Below are 24,479 nucleotides of genomic sequence, written 5' to 3'. Positions count from 1 at the left end.
CACTTTACAAACAGCTGATGGGGATAAACTGTAGCCCCCCCCCCCCCCCCCCCCCTCAGGGTCACCATCTGGACCAGTCCTCTCTGTAAAATCCATGGTGTTTAGACTTCCTACGTAGATCTTCTCTCCTCACAGCTCTCTTCAGGGTGATTAACTCCACTTGGCTCCTGTCTCAAAATGTTTTTATGTGTTTGTCTTCCTTCCACCCACACCACATCCTCTTATTGTTCCTTTACTCTGTCTTTATCACATCCTCTCCTCGCCTACTTCTCTCTTTCAGTTTGCCTGCCCCTTCACTCTTTAATTCCCAGGCCACTTTTTTCTGTTGAGTGTTTTTTTTCTTTCCAAATGTAGTGTTCTTTACTGAAACAAACTATTGTTTTTCTCAATGCCTTTTTATCCTAACCCCTCACCCCTTCCCAACTTCTCGAAAAGCTTTACAGTTTTTTTCAAATGCTTACAAATTCCTTACTTTTCACACAATTTCTGAAACCTGACACTCAAACACCAGAATCACACCGAAAATCTGCAAAACCATACGCACATTTTGGCCTTTGACACCACGCAACACACACAATTCTAACAGGAAGCATCTTGATTGCCTTTTTCAACACAGCCAATCAAAATGCCACACTAATTAATCAGTGCCTCACACTAACTCCTCACATGTGCAAACACTCATTGCTTTACTCAACACCAACCAATCATGGCTTTAGAATAGGCCTATAAATAGTCTAATTTGAGTCGAATGCTGGGTATAATTTGAACCTTTACTGTAGAAATGATAACAGGTATGTAACAATCTACTGTAATGTACACATGTTCTAATATACACATAATAGCTGTTTCAGCAGAACACACGGTATACTATACACACACATATTTCAGCACCCATTGACTGCAGTGCACTGCATGATTGGTTACAGTCTGGTGGATTACTGTATCATAACGTGCAACATTACAGTGACTGTAAGAAGACATTCTGACAATACTGTAGAAAATACTATATATTACTGTATGCTACAGTTCATGGCACACACACCCACGCCATTCCGTAATCACCTTTTTCAAAATTAGGTTTGGTTTCTGTCCTACTACAATCTTTCTTTAGTACTGTGTAATACTGTATCCACAACCACAAATGCATACAGTAAAAAAATAAGTTTGGTTTCAATCTTGTTTTCGTGTTTACCATACATTTTTCAGCATCTCTGCCATTTACTTTCAATATTGTACAGAAATGTACATAGGAGTTCATTAAAGAAGAACTTTAGGTTTTTAATAACTGTGTGTATATGATATATCCAAAATTTGTGTGTGCAATTCTTGGATTTGTGTGTTAAGTTTTGAAAAAAAGGGGACAAGTAAAAGAAATGTGTGTAAGCATTTGAAAAAAACACAAATCCAAGAACTGCACATGCAAAATGCCTCGCTTCTCTTGCAAAATAAAGCAGTGCATTCAAAATATCACAAACACGTCTCAAAAGCAAACGTTTGTCTCATGTTGCAAACACTTTTACCATTATATTAAATTTGTGGATATATCATACACACAGTTATTCAAAACCTAAAGCTCTTCATTCATGAGCTCCTATGTACATTTCTGTACAAGATTGAAAGTAAATGGCAGAGATGCTGAAAGATTTATGATTACGGAATGGTGTGTGTGTGTGTGTGTGTGCCATGAACTGTAGCATTCAGTAATATATAGTATTTTTTACAATATTGTCAGAATGTCTTCTCACAGTCACTGTACTGTTGCACAGTATGATACAGTAATCCACCACACTGTGACCAATCATGCTGTGCACTGCAGTCAATGGATGCATGGGTGCCAAAATATGTGTATAGTATACCGTGTGTTGTGCTGAAACAGCTATTATGTGTACATTAGAACATCTGTACATTACAGTAGATTGTTACATACCTCTCATACAAATTTCTACAATAAAGGTTCAAATTATACCCAGCACTGTAAATCGACTCTTAATTAGCCTATTCATAGGCCTATTCTAAAGCCATGATTGGTTGGTGTTGAGTAAAGAATCAGAATGAGAATTTGGTTTATTCGCCATGTATGTTATACAAACACGGAATTTACTGTGGCAGGGAGGTGCAAACACTAAACATATATGAATCTTAAATTAAGTAAAGGTACAACAGTTTAACTGTTCCTAAGAACTAAACAATCTAAGAATCGTCGTCGTCATCTGCCACTTATCCGGGGGTCGGGTCGTGGGGGCAGCGACCTAAGCAGGGAGGCCCCGACTTCCCTCTCCCCGGCCACTTCCAGCAGCTCTCCCTGGGGGACCCCAAGGCGTTCCCAGGCCAGCCGAGAGACATAGTCCCTCCAGCGTGTCCTGGGTCTTCCCCGGAGCCTCTTCCCAGTGGGACATTGCCCAAAACACCTCACCAGGGAGGCGTCCAGGAGGCATCCTGATCAGATGCCCGAGCCACCTCAGTAGGCTCCTCTCGACGTGGAGGAGCAGTGGTTTTACTCTGAGCCCCTCCCGGATGACCGAGCTTCTCACCCTATCTCCAAGGGAGAGCCCGGACACCCTGCGGAGAAAGCTAATTTCGACCGCTTGTATTCGCAATCTCGTTCTTTCGGTCACTGGCCATAGGTGAGGGTAGGAACGTAGATCGACTGGTAAAGAGAGAGCTTCGCCTTTCGACTCAGCTCTTTCTTCAAGTCAAAGGCCAAAATGTGCGTATGGTTTTGCAGATCTGAGGTAAATATGAGGTATGGTTCTGGTGTTTGAGTGTCAGGTTTCAGAAATTGTGTGAAAAGTAAGGAATTTGTGTGTAAGCAAAAAAACTGTAATAATAATTCTCAGTCGTAACAAAGACAAATCCTTCTCTCTGCTTCCTCAGCCTCTCTGCACAGATACATCTTTGAAATTGTTGGATTTGTGTGTTAAGTTTTGAAAAAAAGAACACAAGTAAAAAGAATTTGTGTAAGCTTTTGAAAAAAACTGCAATCAAAATAATTGATGCATCGCAATGCGGACATGGACGCTACATCGATGCAGTGGCCGACCATAATCGATCATAAGGCAATGATATCGCTTGTTAATTTTCCGGCGGCGGCATAAAAATGAAAAATAACATTCTCAGTAGCCTAACGCCTGGGACACACTACCTGTGATTAGCTGCGATCTGCTACGAAGCGCCTGGAAGCACCGCCTTTTTTCTTTCGGCGCCCATGTTATCAAAAGGGACCGGCCACACTAGCTGCGACCCCGCCCCTCGCTGACTGTGTGCAATTGCCTGCGATCATTTCTGCAGGTTAAACGGTTAAAAACTAACAAATTAAAATAAACGGATTGATCTGTTGAGCCAGCATTTACAACCCGTAGTTGTTTTGTTTGTTTGAGAGAAACGAGTTGTCATGCGTTGCACACAACACACATGCGTGCAGACATACCAAGACCTACCGAGAGAGAACCCCCAAGTCGAAAGTTGAAAAGCACAGGGAGTGGTATGACCCCAGCACCAATTTTACAAGGACAACGTAGAGAAAGATCAATGCTGGGATGTTGTTGGAATAACACGTTTCTTAAATATAGCCTATGCCATGTTTATGCGTTACATTTGAAAAAGGAAAGCTGAGAGTAGCTGAAAGGCTTGGTGACCGGCATGGAAAATGCGCGTCTGGTGTGAACAGCCTTAAGCCAGTCATGTCCCAGGCGGTAGGCTATCTTTTTTCCACATTCCCACTTGTCCACTGTCCTGGTTTATTTTGTGGCCTTGTTATGTTTCAGTCACTTTGTATGACATGTTTAGTAACTTTGAAGGAAATGTGTGTGTGTGTCCATGTGGCTACTGTCTCTCTTGTGCAGAGCCAAGCCAGAATCTCTAGGCCTCTTCCTCAGCTCTGCTCTTCTTAGTAGAGCGCTCCCAAACTATGACCCCGCCCCCGCTGACTGTGTGTTTTCCTGGCCCCCCAGTAGGAGCCTTGGTACCAAGCCCAGCTGCAGTCCTAAGGGACAAACTCCCGACGACGCAGGCCGACGCCCTGGACATGATGCCAACTCTTCTGTCTCGGACCTTGTCAACTCCGTCACCAGTGACATGCTGATGGTAACTACATTTTCTTTTAGTCTGTCTTTTATCACTCTGTTTCATCTAGCCTCTTACTTGTCCTCCTTCTCCTTCTTGGGAGACAAACAGTAGGGCCAATACAGAGGTCCCCTTACTTGTGACAAAGCCGCGTCCTTAAACAGGCTAATTGCAGAGTTCACAAGAAGTCACAGGAATATGCTTCATTCAGAAAAGAGTGGACGGGTGGAACAGTGTACTGAGAGCTAGGAAGTGTGCGTGTGTGCTTATGTGACTGAGTATGTGTGTGTGGTGGGGGTCGGGAGTGGAGCTGTATGTAATTATATGGGCCACATGCCTGCTCTGTAGAAGTCATGAATCTGCTTAATGATAATATTTTCAGTCTTGGAAAGAAAGTAAGTACATTTTAGTTATAAAGCACACTCACAACACAGCAAGGCTCACAGAGGTGCCAAACAAAAGCACAAAAACAGAATCCAAATACTAAAAAAAAATACACAATTAAATACACAGCAAAACAAAATACAAAACAGTCAACAACAGAAAAACAAGCAAAAGCACAAGTCAAGTGGTGGGAAACGCCAGAACAAAGGTGGGTCTTAAGCCTGGATTTAAAAACAGACAATGAAAGAGCCTGCCTAATAGATAGGGGAAGCTGATTCCACAGCTTAGGACCAGCAACTGCAAAGGCCCTATCACCTGTGCGTACACAGCGTGATTGGGGAGTGTATAAAAGAAGCTTGTCGCAGAACTCAGTGACCTAATGGGTGCATGTAATTTTAAAAGGTCCAAGATATATGAAGGGGCCTGTCCATTAAAAGGTTTAAAATAGGGCTGTGAAATGATTACAATTTTTTATCAAATTAATCACAGGTTTCTGTGGGTTAATCATGATTAATTACATATTACCGATTTTCAGAATTTGTGTCATTAGTGTGCGTCTTTGATTTTGCGGTACCTTGATGCTCGAGTCACCCGTTGGTACTCGCAAAACTTTGGTGAACCCCTCGTCCTCAACAATATCAATCGGTCTACAGCTTTTTGCAATACATTTGGCAACTGTGCTAGACCCTCTGGGATGTGTCAGTCAGCTTAGACACAACAGGGATAGGGGGAGCAACTTGATTTGTGGTCAGGAGCACGTGACTGATGTTTGCTGTTAGTAGTTGAGATCCTCTACGGTTTGGGTGGAGTCCGTCAGCTTGAAAACGGTCTGCAGAGTTCCAGAACACATTGAAATGATCGATAAATCTCAGTTTGTGTGCCAGACAGACAGATGCCAACCATGTGTTGAAAGATAGTAGTCGACTGAAGGCTTCTTTTCCTCTTCGAAAGCATGCAATTGGTCCACTGATGAATACATCTTAATATCTGTTGAGTGTGTTCAGTAGCTGGGTGAAATGTTTCTAGTAGTATCTCAGTGCCAGTTTTCTTGTGTAGGATATCAAACGAGCCAGTGTGGATGATAATCTTAGGGTTGTTTGGTTTATTGTTGAGGATTGTTAGTACCTCTGACGACAGTTCCTCAACAGATGTGTTGCTAAGACAAATATTTTCTGTCTTTGCCAGTTTAACATGTGCTGTCACAGCATCTCCAATCAAGATAGTGGCAATATGTGGTGTTGTGTTTGCATTTCTAACGTTTGCCTTATTTGTAGCTGCGGAGCCAGTTCTTATCTTATTTGGGTTAGCAATGATAGGTCCTTGTGCTAGACCAAGGTCAGGCACTGTGTCAGTGCTAGCAATAGATTCTATAGTGCTAGCAGCGTTAGCTCCTCTAAGAGCTGATGGGCTGTGGATAGTCTTAGCATACCTTGGATCTTTATAATCCTGAGATATTGTTGTCTGATTAGACTTGATAGGGGGTCGAACAGCGCCCCGAGAGGGGCTTGGAGTAAAATGGGGGACTCCCGGTCGTAGCAGACGAGGATATGTTGGATTTGCATGTGTGTAGTAGCTACCATCATGGTGTGTCGGCAATACGGGCTCTTCATGTTGGTTAGCTGCGTGGCTAGCACTCCTTTGCCTTTTCGCCTTGGATTCCACACACAAGGGAGAGAAAGTTCCCAGTGGTTCAAATCTGTTTCTGAGTGGGACAGGAGGAGAGGTGATGCGGGAAGAGTTTCTGCCTCGCTTTTTTGGCTTTTTATCCTTGGCGCCAGTCCCATCTCCGATGATGGTAGAAGCAGCGCTAGGCCTCTTTGGTTTAGCGCAGAGAGCAGGCCATGACTCATCTGGTCGATCGGCCGGTGGAGAGAAAGCTGGTTCCAAGGGTGGCTCATTAGCCGGTAGCTTAACCTCCGGGCTAGGTATCATGGAATCTATAAAGTCTTCGGTCTCTCTAATATCTAATAGGATTCTGACTCTTAACTCCAGTTCGACTATCCTCTGAGTAAGTTGTTTGCAGTCGTTGCAAGCCATAGTTCTACAGGGAACACGCTTTACCTTGCTTGCCTGTGGTCAGTCTGGGAGAGCAGCCCAAAATGCTTCTGTTCTCCTTGGGCTTCAGTCCCTCAGGTTGTTCCTTTTTGTGGTTGTAGTCAATTCACTTGATTTTGAATAATATCATCAAAAACTATCCAAATTACTGAAACTTCAGAGCATTTCTCAGTGAAGCCAAGCAGGGAAGCAAGCAGGGAAGGTCAGGGGGAGGAGAGGGAACGAAAATGCGACTGCCTTCGTTGATAGCTAGTGTAGTGTAAGGTAAGTAGAGGGAGCTAACTGGTAGGGATCTAGCCTGACGTTGTCATACTCATAATTCTAGTCAGAATATGAGTCTGAAAACTCTCCGTTGGGCTGTGACTACGGGGCGTGTTTCAACCAAACTCGTAAAACAAATGCCTCTTCGCTCAATTGGATAGACCTACAACCAATCAGAGCAACGTAATATGTTGTTTGTTGAAAACGAATTCAACCCAAGCGCTCTTTCGTGACGTTGTTGATTACGTTACTGTTGATCATCTGTCCATCATCGTATAAAGCCCGCCCTGGCAATTTCATTGGTCCGTCCCGATTCTGGTTTTCTGTAGTTGTCCCCAATACGAGACCCTCCAGACCCAACTTCCTGAACACATTTTTTTGTGGGCGGGGAGAAGTTGGGCTGGCAGCTAGGCTAGTAGGGATCTGCACCGCCAATAAATCAAAATTTCTCAAAATATCGACCCTTTTCTTGTGGTCCAAGTCCTTCCATATATGCCTTTGGATCTTGGACGCGTTTTGATGACCATTTCGGTTGTTTAGACATGGCTACAGTTGTACCAAAGAGTAGGCCTATAGAATATACGTTCTTTGGTTGTACTCCATTCAGTTGTTTACACCGAGTGCCTCCAATATGGCCGCGCATCCGGGTTACCACCCAGAACGTGACGTCGGTGAAAACCCTCTATTAGGTGCGTTCGACATGACCCGACTTCATGCGGCGCCGCAGGCGGCTGACTTGAAAAAGTGCATTCTGGTTAGACTTTTTGTCCGACTTGAGACGACGCCGAGGACACGTCACTGTGACATCGCCATCAAAGTACCGTGAGATCGATTCGAGAACTGCCGGCTGTGTAGCCGAGCGCATTTTCTCAAGAGCAACTGCACGGGTTCAAGTGACGACACAGCTATTTCATGATTGGCCAGACTCACACACGACAACTTTGACGCGTATTTTGGAATATTCGGACACCTTCAGTTTCGCCAACGCTTAAAAAAGTTTAATTGAATTAAAAATGTGTTGAATAAAAGGTTTTAGTCAGCCTCTTCACTAACGGAAAGACCAAGTTAAATTATAAATAAAGTAAAGTAAGCAAACAGCGCTTGATCGGCGCTTGATTGACTGACATCAACGCAGCAAACCACGAGAATCTGGAATGTCCGACTTCACAGAGCCGTTTTCAACTCCTCCCCTACTGCAAGCGGCTACTCTCGCCGGTCGTTTCATGCAGCCGCAGTCCATGTCGAATGCACCTATTGTCTCCCACGCCACTTGTATACGCTGCTACAGCCGTGTTGCTTTTTTCCTGGAATATGTGCTTGACCGTAAACACGAAATAAAACTTGTAAGTTTGGAAGTTTGGTGGAGTATGCAACGTTTTTTTTCGCCGTGTGCCATGGTGGATCCTGGAATCGGAGCTCCATTGATGTTGGCTTTTAATAGTTCTCATGCCCGCGCTTAACCCTGAGTTGACGTACTCCGAGTTGAGTTAACAAATTCATATCAGATTTTCTGGAATCAAATTTTCAGAGTTTCCCATGTTAGAGTAACTCAACTCAGAGTTCAGGGTTAATCTCAGAGTTTTTTAAACCCCCTACCTGGAATACCCCCCAGGAGACAGTCATGATGCACACTCAGTAAAAACACTATTCGCTCCGATTCTGATTACAGAAGTCAGGGCAATTTAGCCTGCTTTTTACAATGACCCTAATTATGTAAACAAAGCCAGGGTCTCACGGGGTGGCAAGTACCCTGGAAAATACCCTGAAACTCGATCTCTAGCTAGCTACCTAACGGCCTGGATAGCTGCTGTCTCTCAGCTCTACCCAGACACAAGATTTAGCAGAAACACAACAACAAAAAAGCTACAAGTTTAAAGTCACTTACTTAGTCAGGAGACAGTCACGATGCACACTCAGTAAAAACACTATTCGCTCCTGATTAGCCAGCAGTGTGTTATCACCACACCACACTTCCGTACAGGATCGTGTGTATGTTTATTCATTATCTGCGTGTGTCCCCTTGTGATGTTGACCCTAGTGGTGGGGTGTGGAGGGCTGTGTTGTAGAGGTGGGCTCTGTAAAAGACAGTTTTTGTGTGTAGGTGGAGGTTTTGTATGTGTGGGATACATGGGCTTTGAGCAAACAAATAGACATAAATATGAGAATTGAGAACATTAAAGAACAGGTTAGAATTTCGAAGTGCATGCAGAAGACTTGCAGGTACTTGACTGCAAGTGTGTGTGAGTGTATCTGTGAGAGAGTGTGAGACAGAAAGTCACAGGCGCAGAGTGAGGTAGAAGTGACCAGGTTTAGCAATAAGAAACCTAAATTATTTGGAACACGAATAAGGCCTGATTATTTACTCCCCCTGTGATCGTATTTGGATGGGAAGACGAAAAGGGAAAACCCGAAAATCCCTTTTTACTGGACCGGAAAACATGGAGGAACACTCGATGGTACATGATGCTAGCTGCGCTGAAACCTCGGCTACATCGTTGTCTTCATTCACTTCTGAAAACCAACTAGAAGACGATAACCGGTGTGAAACTACTCCTAAAGTACAGATGGACACTCTCTTTGTCTCACTTCCTGATACGCCATTGAAACCACCATCAAAAAAATCTAAATTGAGAGTGAAATTGAGAGTGAAATCTCCGACGAAATACTAGCGGCCGTACATGCACTCTCTGCCAAGCACGATGACACGTTCCGAAAATTGACGTTGATTGAACACACAACAGTAACAACTTCAAGACAAATACTTGACCTAACTCAAACCGTTCAGCAATTGACAACAGACGTAGCTAAGCAGAAACAAGATATGAACCGCGTGGAAAAAGAGGTTCACTCACTGAAAACAGAAAACACATCTCTTAAACACGAAATAGCGGAGTGTCAGCGCTACAGCCGAAAATGGTCCTTGAAATTACATGGAGTTAAAGAGAGAGATGGGGAGGATGTTAGGTTGCTGATAATTGACATACTGGGAAAGATGGCTCCAACTCTCCGTGATCAACTGTAAGAAGGGATAGACGTTGCTCACCGCCTTGGCCAGAGAAGGCGCGAAGGCTCCCACAGGTCGATTGTCATTTTATTCGCACTACGCCGCCTACGGGATCAGGTTTGGAGAGACGCCAAAGGCTCAAGATTTTTGGCAGATAATAATCTTCGTCTATCGGAAGCCTTGTCACCGGAGGACCGTGCAGCAAGAGAGAAGCTTTGGCCTATGCTAAAAAAAAAGCAAGAGAAGATGGACAACGAGCGTCTTTCGGAGGTCCCTTTCTATTCATCAGTGGAAAAAGGGTGGATTCCCCAGAGGTGTCTTAAATATCTTGTCATCCTGTTTAAGACTTTTGTATACAGGTATCAGGGGGAAAAAAAAGATAACATTCTGTGTTCCCAAGATTGCTATAGTGTTCATTACTGCCTCACCTTTGCAGTAGCTTACTTCACTCAGCTAAGTTCTACTACCTGTTGGTTAGTTCTGTTTTATTTTTGTTTTTTTATTTTTGTATAATGGATCTTAATTTTGGTTCCTTTAATATTTTATCACTTAATGTCAGGGGTATTCGTGATAAAACAAAAAGAAAAGCGATTTTTTTGCTTTGTAGAAGATATAATGCAGATTTAATTTTATTACAAGAAACACACTCTAGTAAAGAGGATACAACGTTTTGGAAAATGCAATGGGGTAATGTAGTTTACTTTAGTCATGGCACTAATCATTCAGCTGGTGTTTCAACTCTTTTTCATAAATTTAAAGGTTCGGTGTTGGAAATTGCTTCGGCAGATGGCAGGTGGATTATTATTACACTTAAGCAAGACTGTGCTACTTTTATTGTTTGTAACTTGTATGGTCATAACTCTAAATCTGCAAATCGACTCTTATCCGCTCAAATAATTTCCAAATTGAAGGATCTCCAAACTAAATATCAAGATGCTTATATATTTTGTTGTGGTGACTTTAATGAATGCCCAGATGACTCTGTGGATAGATTTCCACCAAGAATTGGGAAAAATCCTCAAAACAGAGACCTAGTCTCATCATTATGCTCAGAGCTTTCTCTCACTGATAGCTGGCGATTCTTTAACCCACATGCTCAAGATTATACTTGGTCTAATAACTCACTTACTTTGAAGTCTAGGATTGATCTGTGTTTGATCTCAACGTCTGCTTTACATCTTGTTAAAGATATTTCTCATATAAGTGCTCCTTTAACGGACCATAAACAAATCTCTTTGAAAATTGGGAATGACAGAGAGCCATCTACATTACGGGGTATTGGAAATTCAACAATTCTCTCCTAAAAGATGAGGACTTTAATGTAGCTGTGAAAGAATTAGCAAAAGATATTTTTGCTACAAACTGTGAAATGGATTATAAAAATTCATGGGAATTCTTTAAGTATAAGGTTAGATCAAATGCAATCAAAAGAAGTAAAGAACTGAAAAAAATTAAAACTGAAAAGGAATTGGACCTTGAGTATATAATGAGTTTGACTAATTTGACTGTAGAGAAAGAATTAGAATTGAAAGAGATACAAACAAAATTGGATGACTTTTATTTACAACTAGCTGAAGGCTAGAAAAAAATTTTTTTTGCACTTGAAAAACGAAATTATACAAATAAATTATTATCAACACTTAACATAAATGGTGTTTTGAGTCAAGACCCATCTCAAATTTCAAAATATGTTAACTCTTTTTTTGAAAACATTTCTACTTAAAACTTTAATGATGAAGAATCTACTAAATACTTAAATGAGACTCGAAATAAAGTTACTTTAATTGAAAGTCATTTTAGAGATGCTTGCAATACAGAGTTGTCCTTAGACGAGATAAAGAATGCGTTGTTTTCTATGAAAAAAGGTAAATCTCCAGGTATTGATGGCTTATCTGTCGAATTTTATGTACACTTTTGGGACATACTTAATATACCGTTATACAACAATACCGTTATATCCCAACAATGAAGCAAGGTGTTATAACATTGCTTCCAAAACCTGGAAAAGATACTTTATACATAGATAACTGGAGACCTATCTCACTTCTAACAGTTGACTACAAAATCCTAGCCCTGGTCTTTGCGAATAGATTAAAAGAAGGTTTAAATTATATTATTTCAGAAACTCAAAATGGATTTCTGAAGAAAAGATATATAAGTAGTAATATAAGACTAATTTTAGATTTACTTGATTATCCAGATTTAGTTCAATCTGAGGCTCTTATTTTGTTTCTTGACTTCCGAAAAGCATTTGATACTATTGAACACAGATTTCTCTTTCAAACCTTGAATTTATTTGGTTTTAAAGACAATTTTATTAATCTTGTCAGTATGTTGTACAATGACATCAATAGCTCCGTAATCGTTAATCTGAATACAACAAGAAGGTTTAAAATTAACAGAGGTGTTCGTCAGGCATGTCCGATTTCTCCTTATTTATTTATTTTGGTTACAGAGTTATTGTCTTTAAACATTGCTAAGGCAGAAGTTATTCGTGGTTTAGGAAATTAAAATCTCCCAACTTGCGGATGATACAACACTATTTTTGGAAAATTCAAATCAGATACCAATAGCTCTTGATTTAATTCATTCCTTTTCAAATGCCTCAGGATTACATTTAAATTTGTCTAAATGTGAAATACTTACTTTATATAATTGTAAGGAAAGAACCATTGCAAACATTCCCATTAAAGACTCTGTAAATTATCTTGGCATAAACATTTCTAAAAATCCCTTAATTAGACAACACAATTTATTGAATAAGATTGATAAAACCAAAACTATATTTAACCTATGGCTTCAGAGAGACCTTTCAATTATAGGTAGGGTCCTCCTTTCAAAAGCAGAAGGGCTCTCTCGCTTTGTATACCCATCTCTTTCATTGTACATCAGTGATATAACTATAAAAGAGATAAACAAGATTTTTTTTTATTTCATTTGGAAAAATAGACCTCACAAACTGAAAAAACGTCTACTTTGTAACTCTAAAGAGGAAGGTGGATTAGATGTCTTAGATTTCAGTGACACAATATATACTTTCAGAGTTAATTGGCTTAAAAGATGTCTTTTGAATCCTTTATCGTTATGGTATTTCATCCCTAATCATATCTTCCAAAAGGTTGGTGGTCTTGATTTTCTGCTGAAATGCTATTATTTACCAGATAAACTCCCTATCAAGTTGTCTAAATTCCATCAACAAGCTCTTATCGCATGGAAATTATCATTTGTTCACAATTTCTCTCCTCATAAAGCATTGCTCTGGAACAATAGCGAAATCACTACTAAAGTTAAATCTTTATTTTTGCCTAAATGGCATCGGAAGGGTATTTCACATGTTGTCCAACTGTTTGATGGATCTGGTACTTTGTTATCCTACGGTCAATTTATAACTGTGAATGATTTTCCCATTCTACCCAAAGAATTTAAATCTGTAATTTGTGCCATTCCCTCTGGTTTATCACAACTTATTAAGAACCATTTTAGTTATGAGACCGTCGAACTTCGCTACCCCTTTTAATTCTAGATGGATACGACATTACAGACAGATGGTGCAACAATACACATGTATGAAGTATCTTTCAAAGAGCAAATAAAATAGTCCCTAGAAGTTTATTTTTTTGGAGAATACATGTTGATGATGTTTCCTGGAGGAGAGCTTGGCTATTGCCCTATAGGTATTGTATCTCTCATAAGGTAAAGGAAACTCACTTCAAAATACTACATAATATTTACCCTGTTAATGTAACTCTAAGTTTTCAGACACTAGCAGTTCTTGTACCTTTTGTGTGTCTGGGGAGGAAACCTTAATTCATTTATTTTATGACTGTACAATCACAAACACATTTTGGAATGATTTATCTTCACATATGTTGAATAATAATTGTTACACATTTTCTATGAAAGATATTTTCTGTTATTACCAAAACCCCACTGATACTAACTTAGAATTTGTAGTTAATTACTTTGTACTATTTGCAAAATTTTACATACATAAACAGAAATACTCTAATCATAATCCAAATATTAATCATTTTGTATCTGATCTAATGTTACTATTGCGGTCGCTTAAATATGTAAAAGACTCAAAAAATGATAAATTTTTGAACATATATAATAGCTTCTTTTCTGTCACCCCCGTAACCTTATAATAATGTTATCATTGATCTTTTCTTTTTTCTTTTTACTTCAATATTGTCTGTATATTGTATATGACTGTAAAAGTGTATTATGGTCATATATATATACTTGAATGTCTGTTCATTTATTCTTGCAATAAAAATAAAAAAAAAATTAAAAAAAATAAAGACAGGAGGATGTGGTATGGGAGATTACAGCATGAGATTAAATTCCAGGAATATGACCATGGACTATGCCTCCAGTCCTTCAGCATCAGATAGCAGTCTGTTAACTGTATTTCCTGTTCTCCTTGTGGGCACCAGCAGGGGGTTCACACCCAGGGATCTCCTCCCCTTCTCAGATTTACACTGCATTGTCTGGATGACTGGCTGGTTAGCTGACTGAATAACAGTTTGCCTTGGTGGCTTTTGGTGTGTCAGTCTGTGTCTCTGTTCATCTGTCTGTCTAATAGTTAGTAAGCTCATATTTGTGTTTTCTTGTCTTTCTATCTTCCCTGGGCCTCACTGTCTGTATACCTCCTTGCTCTCTGCATCTATGCCAGGATGTTCCATGCTCTGCAAAGCACATATAAATGACATCACATTATCTCAGGCCAGTAGCTAACATTATGGAGCTTGTCAGTTGTGTGCTGGTGATGGGCTCCAATAGAGGGTGGATTCTTGTGGTGGGGAGTGAGGGCTCAGACTATGAGGCCCTAGTCTCTTATGGGGAACTCAAATAACAAAGTACATGGGGTTCCTGATAGTACCACTTATTGGTTTTAAAATAACTTTAGTTCAATTAAATGGTTCACAGAGGGACATGTTTTTTTAAATCCAGGATGCTCTTGTACAGGACAATCATAAATAAGATAATTAACCTAATGTTCTCTTCAGATAATATTAATGTGTCTGCATGTGCATTCAACGGTGATATTCGGCAACACTTCACTTCAAGATTGTCATGTAACTAGAGAGGGTATATTTAAAATATACAGACATTTCAGTTAAGTACACCCATGAAAATTCTCCAAATGTTTGTTTGATATTAGTTTAAACAGAAAGAAAAGAAAACTGCCCCAGCTGCATCCAATGCAAGCACACCTCACAATTTTGCCAGAATTGTACCAGAATTGTTTTAAACGTTTAGCTGACTTAAATATGTTGAACAATACTTGATTTACACAAGCTACGTTGCGCTACTGTTTCATTAAACAAATAAACAAAGAGCAGGGCTATCAAGTGTCACGCATTGAGAGTGACAGTCACTCATTTCGGTCTTTAGTCACGCCCTCCCGCCACACATTGTATTTCTCACGCCGGAAACAAATATTTATAATATTTTTAATATGCCGCAGCACCCAACCAAAATTCCTTGGGCCGCCCCACTATCACTATGGAACCGGCAGTCAAGCTTCCTTAGTCAAACCTGCCACTTATCAGCCAATCAAAAAAAGAAAGGGTCTATACAATCGGCCAATCGGAAAATAGCACCATTCTATCTGGGTAAGATTTAATGCAACAACCAATGGAAAAAAAGCATATCCTGTAATTTTTCGTGAAGACTATGTCTTCCAAAAGTTTTGTTCACCTACAAAGCAAACCGCTGGAGCTCGAGCATCACTTTGAGCACAGTCGTGATCTTCTGTTTTAATGTTACAACAAATTCACAACTTGTTTGACACAAACAATGACAACTTGACTGCTGTTAGAAAATGTTTCCCTGATAATTAGCATCAGTTTTTCACGAGTCTCTTAACCAACAGTTTTACAGCCTGTTCACTGACAACACCTGCTCAGAACAAGTAGTTCATAGATTAAGCCGGTGTGTTGAGTGAAAAATTTAGTGAATCACAACATTGTGCACACTGCCAGTGAGCGAGTCTGACTGAGGCTAACGTCAAAACAGTGTAACGGGGACGCAGTCTCACTCAGATTGCCAGTTTGAACAAATCAGAAAAACAATCGGACCAGCTGGCTAAAAGCAGAATTCCCATATCTCTTGAAAGCTGTCCTTCTCGATTTTTAAAATGTAAAATTGACTGTAAAATTATGAACTTTGTGACATGACGAAGACATGGTTGCCGCTCGACTATGCGGTCTGTACCGGGCGACATTTTCACTCAAATTTCAAGACTTTCGTGACCCAAATCAAAATTCTGATGCGACAGATCAATGGGTAATCGCTTTCTCTTTTAAAGGCTGTCCTCCTCGACCGTTTTGGTCTTTTTAAATCTAACTATTTGTATTATCCGTGTGGTCCTTTTGCCATTAAAAATGCTATCCATTCCCGGTTTTCTTACTGAGCAAATTTACAAATTAGCAGTTTCATCAATAAAAAAAATTTCAGCAACTACACTGCCCCCTTCTCGATACATTTTCATTCAGATTCTGATTTACAAGTACCGTTTAGCTGAAATATGAATTGTAAAAACTTAGAGCAATGGCGGCCAAAGCGTTTTGTTGGTCACGGTAACCCCGCCCCAAGCGGTTCTTTGTTGGTTTGTAAACTAGACCAGCTCCGAAGTGGTGCTCGTTGCGAACCACGTACGAACCACTTTTCCGGTTCCCAGTCTGTCGAAAGAGGAAGAACTGGTTTGCAATTAGGCACCGGCTCTGAACCGGCACCCAAAATGCGTTGGTGAAAAAGGGCTACCTGAGAATGCCACTCCCAGGAAACTTCCGGGTTCTGAACTGGTTGCAGTTCCACTTTGGTTCCATTAGAGGGCGCTCACTAGTGAGTGCAGAATGAATGGAGGTCTATGGAGCTATACCCCTCAAAATCCACTTTTCTCAGGATATCATTTTGTCTAGTAAATTGAATGTCTAATTCTGTCACAGTGCGTTCACACTGCAGCGACGCGAATCGCTTGCCATCGCTCACCTTCCCAAAGTTCCCCACGCTCGGGGCGTATCAAACAGATGAATGTAGAATTGTACTGTAGTTCTCTAGTCACAGTTGTAGATGTCATGGCCAAGTGTGCATACTTGGGTTTACTGTTTAATAGACATACACGTTGACATGTGTAAAAACTTTTTATTATATTACTCAAAGTCTCTGCTAATCTGTCGACACGAATATGGAGTTCCAGCCGGGCTAGCTAGCTAGTTACCACAGAACGAAGTACCGTAATGTGACGAGAGACTGAATTTGAAAGTACAAAAACCCCACCAGGAGCACCGACAATGTCGGCAACCCTGCGCTAGGCCTCATTCTTTTTATTAATGTCTTTGTACAAATACAGAGACATATTTTACAGGACTGGATATGAGGCCACACAGGCGAATGGTTTTTCCTCCATCTTAAAAACTGAAAGCTAGAAATGTTTACCATGGTTGCTACGTTACGAGAAACAATAAAACACTCCGATTGGCCATCGCTAGCGAACATCGCTCCTTATTGGCATAAAGTTGAGAAAATCTCAACTCGAATCGCTTGGATCGTGTGACGTCGCTACCCACAATTCACCACGCAAGCGATTCGCCTGGCTCCATCGAAAATGAATGGAGAGCATGTTGTAGCGTCGCTCGCGTCGCTGCAGTGTGAACTAGGGTGACCAGAAGCATGACCCTGAAAAGGAAGACACTTGGGTCCAAAAAGGAGGACAAAGTGTCAAAAAGGAGGATAACCCCAAAAAGTTGTTGGGGGGGGAGTAAAGAAGAGTGCCCGGCAGACCTAGCATTATCCTTGTGCAGTTGCGTATCGCAGGCATGCTTAAAGCCCCTTTCCACCTACTACTCACGTCAATGTCAATGCGACAGAACTTACAGAAGGTATGATATTGATCTTTGCTGCTCTTATGGCAAAGTGGAGTTGTGAACTCCGCGTAGGTTAGAAGGAGGTCTTTCTTTTTGGCATCGGAAAACTTACGCAAGTGGTAAATTGCGACGGTGGGCAGGAAGGGTCAAAAAGGAGGACAAAAGGGCGAAAAGACGGACACGCAAGAGCGGTCCGGACTAAAGGCTGGAAAACCGGACTGTCCGGATGAAATCCGGACGTCTGGTCACCCTAGTGTGAACGCACTGTTACTGTTTACAACGTTAGCAGGACTACTTGGTTGGCGTTGCCTTCTCAGTGTGAGAAATACAAGGTGTGGCGTGAGAGCATGTGAATTGGTTGACGTGCGTGTCTCAACCCTTACAAAAGAGAAGTATACTTCAAGTTTATTTTGTAAGTATACTTAGTTTAAAAAGTATACTGTTATCATGTTACTTAAAGTATACTAGCAGTGTACTTATTTCTATACTATTTTTGTACTAAGTAAACTGAATTGGCCCACTTTTTAGGTCATTTAGTACACTTTAAAGTACATGTATAGTGTATTTCAAGGTTTACTTTTGAATACTGTAAAGTAGCCCGTGTAATGCACTTTCAGTTCATCAAGTATACTTCCTAAAGTACTTAAAAGTATACCTTGGAATACTCTAAAGTAACCTGTGTAGTGCACTATCAGTTCATAAAGTATACTTCCTAAAGTACTTAAAAGTATACCTTGGAATACTCTAAAGTAACCTGTGTAGTGCACTTTCAGTTCATGAAGTATACTTCCTAAAGGCCCCTCAGACGCCTCAGATCTTGCGTCACATGGCGAGAACGGGGGCCCTCACAAAGTTACACTGCAGATTCTGAAAGAAGTTACTTACTGCACATGCATCAACGTAGCCTGGCTGCCAGCCCAACTTCTCCCCGCCCACAAAAAAATTTGGTCAGGAAGTTGGGTCTGGAGGGTCTCGTATTGGGAACAACTACATAAAACCAGGATCTGGGCGGACCAATGAAATTGCCAGGGCGGGCTTTATACGATGATGGACAGATGATCAACAGTAACGTAATCAACAACGTCACGAAAGAGCCCTTGGGTTGAATTTGTTTTCAACAAACAACATATTACGTTGCTCTGATTTGTAGGTCTTTGTACAACTGGTTGTAGGTCTATCCAATTGAGCAAAGAGGCATTTGTTTTACGAGTTCGGTTGAAACACGCCCCATAGTCACAGCCCAATGGAGAGTTTTCAGACTCATATTCTGACTAGAATTATGAGTATGACAACGTCAGGCTAACATTAATGTTCAACGAATCCAGCTGTTCTAATGAAACGTAACAGTCATTTAACTCATGGGTACAATGGTAAACCAGCACAACAATGACAATCACAACGCAACAAAACACTACATTCTAAGCAGACACATTTAAAAAACGAAATTCATAAAGTTACACTTGTATTTCGAACAAACGGCAAACTTATCAGCAAATTTCAACACTATTTACCGCCTTGCATCATGGGAATTGACTAGCCAATGAGCCACACTATCTTTATTATTTCACATCGTTATTTCGTTCTACAGTCAGTTTGACAGTATAACCTTCAAATTCTCAAGTAGCTTTTTAGTTTTTTTTTCCATTAATACTCCAATTGATAATTATGTTTTGGATGTAATTAAGGTTACAGCTTCAATAACAAAAAATGATTCAATGTGCAATGCATAATAGATTTTCATAGACATGAAAAACTAGAATGAGATGGATCAAAAAAAATTAACCTGTAATGTACTTTAAAATTATTTCGACTGTTTTTGCAGTACAATAATAGAAAACGTACATCCTACTCCAGAAGGAAGGTATACCATTTTCTGTTTCTAAGCATTCTTCTTAAAAGTATATCAAAAGTGAACTATTTTCAAAGCACACTTAAAAGTACATCAAAAGTTAAATTTTTTCTAAGTATACTTCTTACAAAAGTGAACTATTTTCAAAGCATACTTAAAAGTATATCAAAAGTGAACTATTTTCAAAGCATACTTAAAAGTATATCAAAAGTGAACTATTTTCAAAGCATACTTAAAGTATATCAAAAGTGAACTATTTTCTAAGTATACTTCTTAAAAATATATCAAAAGTGAACTATTTTGTAATTATACTTCTTACAAAAGTGAACTATTTTCAAAGCATACTTAAAGTATATCAAAAGTGAACTATTTTCTAAGTATACTTCTTACAAAAGTGAACTATTTTCAAAGCATACTTAAAGTATATCAAAAGTTAAATAAAAGTGTACTATCCATATTTTTGTATACTTATAGTATACTTTAATATACTTGTTTTTTGTAAGGGATATAAGAAGCCTACTCAGATCATACTATGATTCATAAGTTACATCTATGATAAGCTAACATAAAAGGTATTTCTCCTCACACAGCATGGAAAAGAGCCTCTGCTCGATGATGAACGATCATTTTGGTGGACCACCATCACCCAGGTCATGCAGGTCTGCCTCTTTGATCAGATCGATTCTGTCTGTGGGCATTGTCGTGCAGTTACGACAAGTAGCTAGCTACAAGCACACCACCCTTACAAAAAAGAAGTATATTAAAGTATACTATAAGTATACTAAAATATGGATAGGACACTTTTAGTTCACTTTTGATATACTTTTAAGAAGTGTGCTTAGAAACAGAAAATGGTATATATTTCTTCTGGAGTAGGATGTACGTTTTCTATTATTATACAGCAAAAACTGTCAAAATAATTTTAAAGTACATTACAGGTTACATTTTTTAGATCCATCTCATTCTAATTATTCATGTCTATGAAAATCTATTATGCATTGCACATTGAATCTTTTTTTGTCACTGAAGCTCTAACCTTAATTACTGCCAAAACATTCTTAAGCCCTATACTCTTATACTAATAATTATCAATTGGAGTATTGATGGAAAAAAAAACGAAAAAGCTACTTGAGAATTTGAAGGTTATACCAGAGAATGTCTTGGTTGACACGACTCTGCAACATCGCGTGGACATCAGGGACAGTGCCTCTGGACTGGCAGACAGGGGTGGTGGTTCCCCTCTTTAAAAAGGGGGACCGGAGGGTGTGCTCCAACTTTAGGGGATCACACTCCTCAGCCTCCCTGGGAAAGTCTATTCAGGGGTCCTGGAGAGGAGGGTGCGTCGGATTGTCGAACCTCGGATTCAGGAGGAGCAATGTGGTTTTCGTCCTGGCCGTGGAACAGTGGACCAGCTTTATACCCTCCGCGGAGTCCTGGAGGGTACATGGGAGTTCGCCCAACCAGTCTACACATGTTTTGTGGATTTGGAAAAGGCGTTCGACCGTGTCCCTCGGGGGCTCATGTGGGGGGTGCTCCGTGAGTACGGGGTACCGGATTCCCTGATCGGGGCTGTCCGGTCCCTGTACGACCGGTGCCAGAGTTTGGTCCGCATTGCCGGTAGTAAGTCGAACTTGTTTCCGGTGAGGGTTGGACTCCGCCAGGACTGCCCTATGTCACCGATTCTGTTCATTACCTATATGGACAGAATTTCTAGGCGCAGCCAGGGTGTTGAGGGGGTCCGGTTTGGTGACCTCAGGATCGGGTCGCTGCTTTTTCCGGATGATGTGGTCCTGTTGGCTTCATCGGGCCGTGACCTTCAGCTCTCACTGGAGCGGTTCGCAACCGAATGTGAAGCGGCTGGGATGCGAATCAGCACCTCCAAATCTGAGGCCATGGTAATCGACCGGAAAAGGGTGGAGTGCCATCTCCGGGTCGGGGAGGAGATCCTGAACCAAGCGGAGGAGTTCAAGTATCTCGGGGTCTTGTTCACGAGTGAGGGAAGAATGGAGCGCGAGGTCGACAGGCGGATCGGTGCGGCGTCCGCAGTGATGCGGGCTCTGCATCGGTCCGTCGTGGTGAAGAAGGAGCTGAGTCGAAAGGCCAAGCTCTGTATTTACCAGTCGATCTACGTTCCTACCCTCACCTATGGTCACGAACTATGGGTAGTGACCGAAAGAACGAGATCGCGAATACAAGCGGCCGAAATGAGCTTTCTCCGCAGGGTGTCCGGGCTCTCCCTTAGAGATAGGGTGAGAAGCTCGGTCATCCGGGAGGGGCTCAGAGTAGAACCGCTACTCCTCCGCGTCGAAAGGAGCCAGCTGAGGTGGCTCGGGCGTCTGATTAGGATGCCTCCTGGACGCCTCCCTGGTGAGGTGTTCCGGGCACGTCCCACTGGGAAGAGGCCCCGGGGAAGACCCAGGACACGCTGGAGGGACTATGTCTCTCGGCTGGCCTGGGAACGCCTCGGGGTCCCCCAGGAAGAGCTGGTGGAAGTGGCCGGGGGGAGGGAAGTCTGGGCCTCCCTGCTTAGGTCGCTGCCCCCGCGACCCGATCCCCGGACAAGCGGCAGATGAGGGACGGACCAGAGAATGTTTAATAAAGGGAGAACTCCCACTATCGGGAAACGTCCGGGTTCTGAACTGGTTGCAGTTCCACTCAAGTTCCATATGAGGGCGCTAACGGTCGAGTGCAGAATGAATGGAGGTCTATGGAGCTATACCCCTCAAAATCCAAATTTTCTCAGGATATAATTTTTTGTCTAGTAATTTGAATTCTGAATTCGAAAGGGGAGGCAAAAAAAACCACACACCGCTGGGTGTTTTTTTTAAGTCTTCTTTCTGTTCTAAAAAGCCTTTGAAAATGTGATTGACGTCATACACATCGTACGACCAGAGCTATTGCTTGACGGCAAGCTCTGGTTACTCCACTTTTCTCTCGAAGCATCGACAACACAGCTGACAGGTTAGGCTCTCCCTGTCAATACACATGCTACAAAGAGTTTTGGCTTGCTAATGTTGTTGCTAATGTTGCTAATGCTCTGACATTCTGGTTTTGCTTCGGATGCCTTCAAGCGGGATCTCTGGTTGTAGTCAGTCCTTCACTAACCAATCAGCATTCGTTAGCAGAATGCTAGCTTGTTATGGGCAACAACAACTTACCCTGTAAGAAATCGAAAGGACATAAGTACTTGTTCATTCAACTTTTGACCTATAATCCAACTTTTGACCTATAATCCATGTTGAACATGCAAAAACTACAATCAAATCTGAGATTTCTCAACGACAATCAGGCGAAAGAGACAAATTTAGCCGTTAAGTTCTATAGATTCATTTTGCACTCGACCACGATCACGCCCAGTGGAACTCTGGTGGAACTGCAACAACTTTCGGTACAATGGGGCTTAATAGGGAGTGGGCAGGCTCTCCTTAAACAAGCTCTGGTTATACTGTCAAACTGACTGAAGAACGAAATAACGACGTGAAAAAATGAAGATAGCGTGGCTCATTGGCTGGTCAATTCCCACGATGCAAGGCGGTAAATAGTGTTAACATTTGCTGCTAAGTTTGCCGTTTGTTCGAAATACAAATGTAACTTCTTGAATTTCGTTTTTTAAATGTGTCTGCTTAGAATGTAGTGTTTTGTTGCATGGTAATTGGGGTGTGCTTGCCTTCGGCGAGAACAAACCATTGTTATCTCACATACAGTGTTGGCCAAAATTATTAGAACACTTGGCTTATTCAAGAGATTTCAGTTGTTTTTGTTGAATTGTCCATTAAAATACCCATTAAACGAATGAAATATCTACAAAGTCATTTATACAACATCATTATGTTGTATAAACCATAGAATATGGCCATCATAAGGAGATTTAGGTCATTTTTCTTACAAAAACCAAGCTAGGCCTATTTCACTATCAATGTCACACAATCATGTTCCTTCACAGAAGAAGCCAAATTAGTTATGTAATCATTGTCAGGTGTGATCGTGGTTAAATTGCTGGTGATGCAAGAGTCATAGGACACAGCTGTGTGATTCTTTTGAATGTACAAGGTCTATCCTGCTCATTAAGTGATTTGTAACATCAGGGTTTTGTCACTGAGGCCACACCACCAATTGGTATCAATTCAAAGCCTCTAGATGTAGTCTTGAAGCACATGTTGCTCTTTGAGCATGGCTAATGCTGGGGACACACTAAACAATTTTTTTAACCTTATAAGATTTTCAAACTGTGAGAGACCACAAACATGAGGACAAAAAATCCTAGATTTAGCCGTTTTGCTCCTACAGTGTGTGGTGTGCCATGATTTGATAAAGACAGCACACCACACACTTCAAACCAGTGTCCCGACTGTTAACACAATAAATCTCTCAAATTCTGTCGAGATTTAAGAATAAGCATGGCGGACTATATGCAGGAAGAAATTGCTATGATAGGGTTTGGAATAATTTTCACCGAAAATTCACGGAAAAAACTAAAGGGTTTGCTGATGCCACAAATCAATTCCATTTATTTTTGTGTTGCGCCGTGACTCCATTTGTTATGCTTCTGTCTTCTGTCAGCTTGCTTACTGATTGGATATTGTTTTGTTTCACGTGATAAACTCGGGGTTTGTCCTTGGGGTTCCCCCCACACATCAGGATTTCTGATCGCAAATATTCAACATGTTGAATATTTAGGATTCGCGATCGGTGCGCCTCCGACGTCCTTCCGAGCAGATTCGGTCACTCTTGACACACCTCACACCAAGGGAACATCTGATAAAATAATCTGTAGAACCATCAAGATAATCGGGATGTTACCTAGGATTGTCGGAAGGGGCGAAATCGGCCCGATTATCCTGTAATGTGTCCCCAGCATAAGGTGATGAAGGAGCTAACGGGTGAGCAACGGGCTCGAATAAAGGCCCTTTTTGATGCTGGTTGGAGTTACCGCCGCGTAGCCAAGGACTTGAGATGCAGTCCAAGCACTGTAAAGTATACTTTAGACCGC

The 24,479-nt window shown here is 41.2% G+C and overlaps 1 protein-coding gene across 1 annotated transcript in view; it reads left to right on the top strand.

The window, feature by feature from the left end:
- Nucleotides 1–24,479, top strand: part of syt7b (synaptotagmin VIIb) — a 137,882-nt gene that overhangs the window by 97,474 nt on the left and 15,929 nt on the right. Inside the window, exon 8 of the mRNA XM_047042392.1 lies at nt 3,954–4,083. Within this exon, the coding sequence (XP_046898348.1) occupies nt 3,954–4,083 (130 nt within the window). The remainder of the gene's footprint in view (nt 1–3,953; nt 4,084–24,479) is intronic.

Source organism: Hypomesus transpacificus, chromosome 19 (genome assembly GCF_021917145.1).
Source record: "Hypomesus transpacificus isolate Combined female chromosome 19, fHypTra1, whole genome shotgun sequence".
Lineage (NCBI taxonomy): Eukaryota > Metazoa > Chordata > Actinopteri > Osmeriformes > Osmeridae > Hypomesus > Hypomesus transpacificus.
This window is presented reverse-complemented; position numbering and strand designations above follow the sequence as displayed.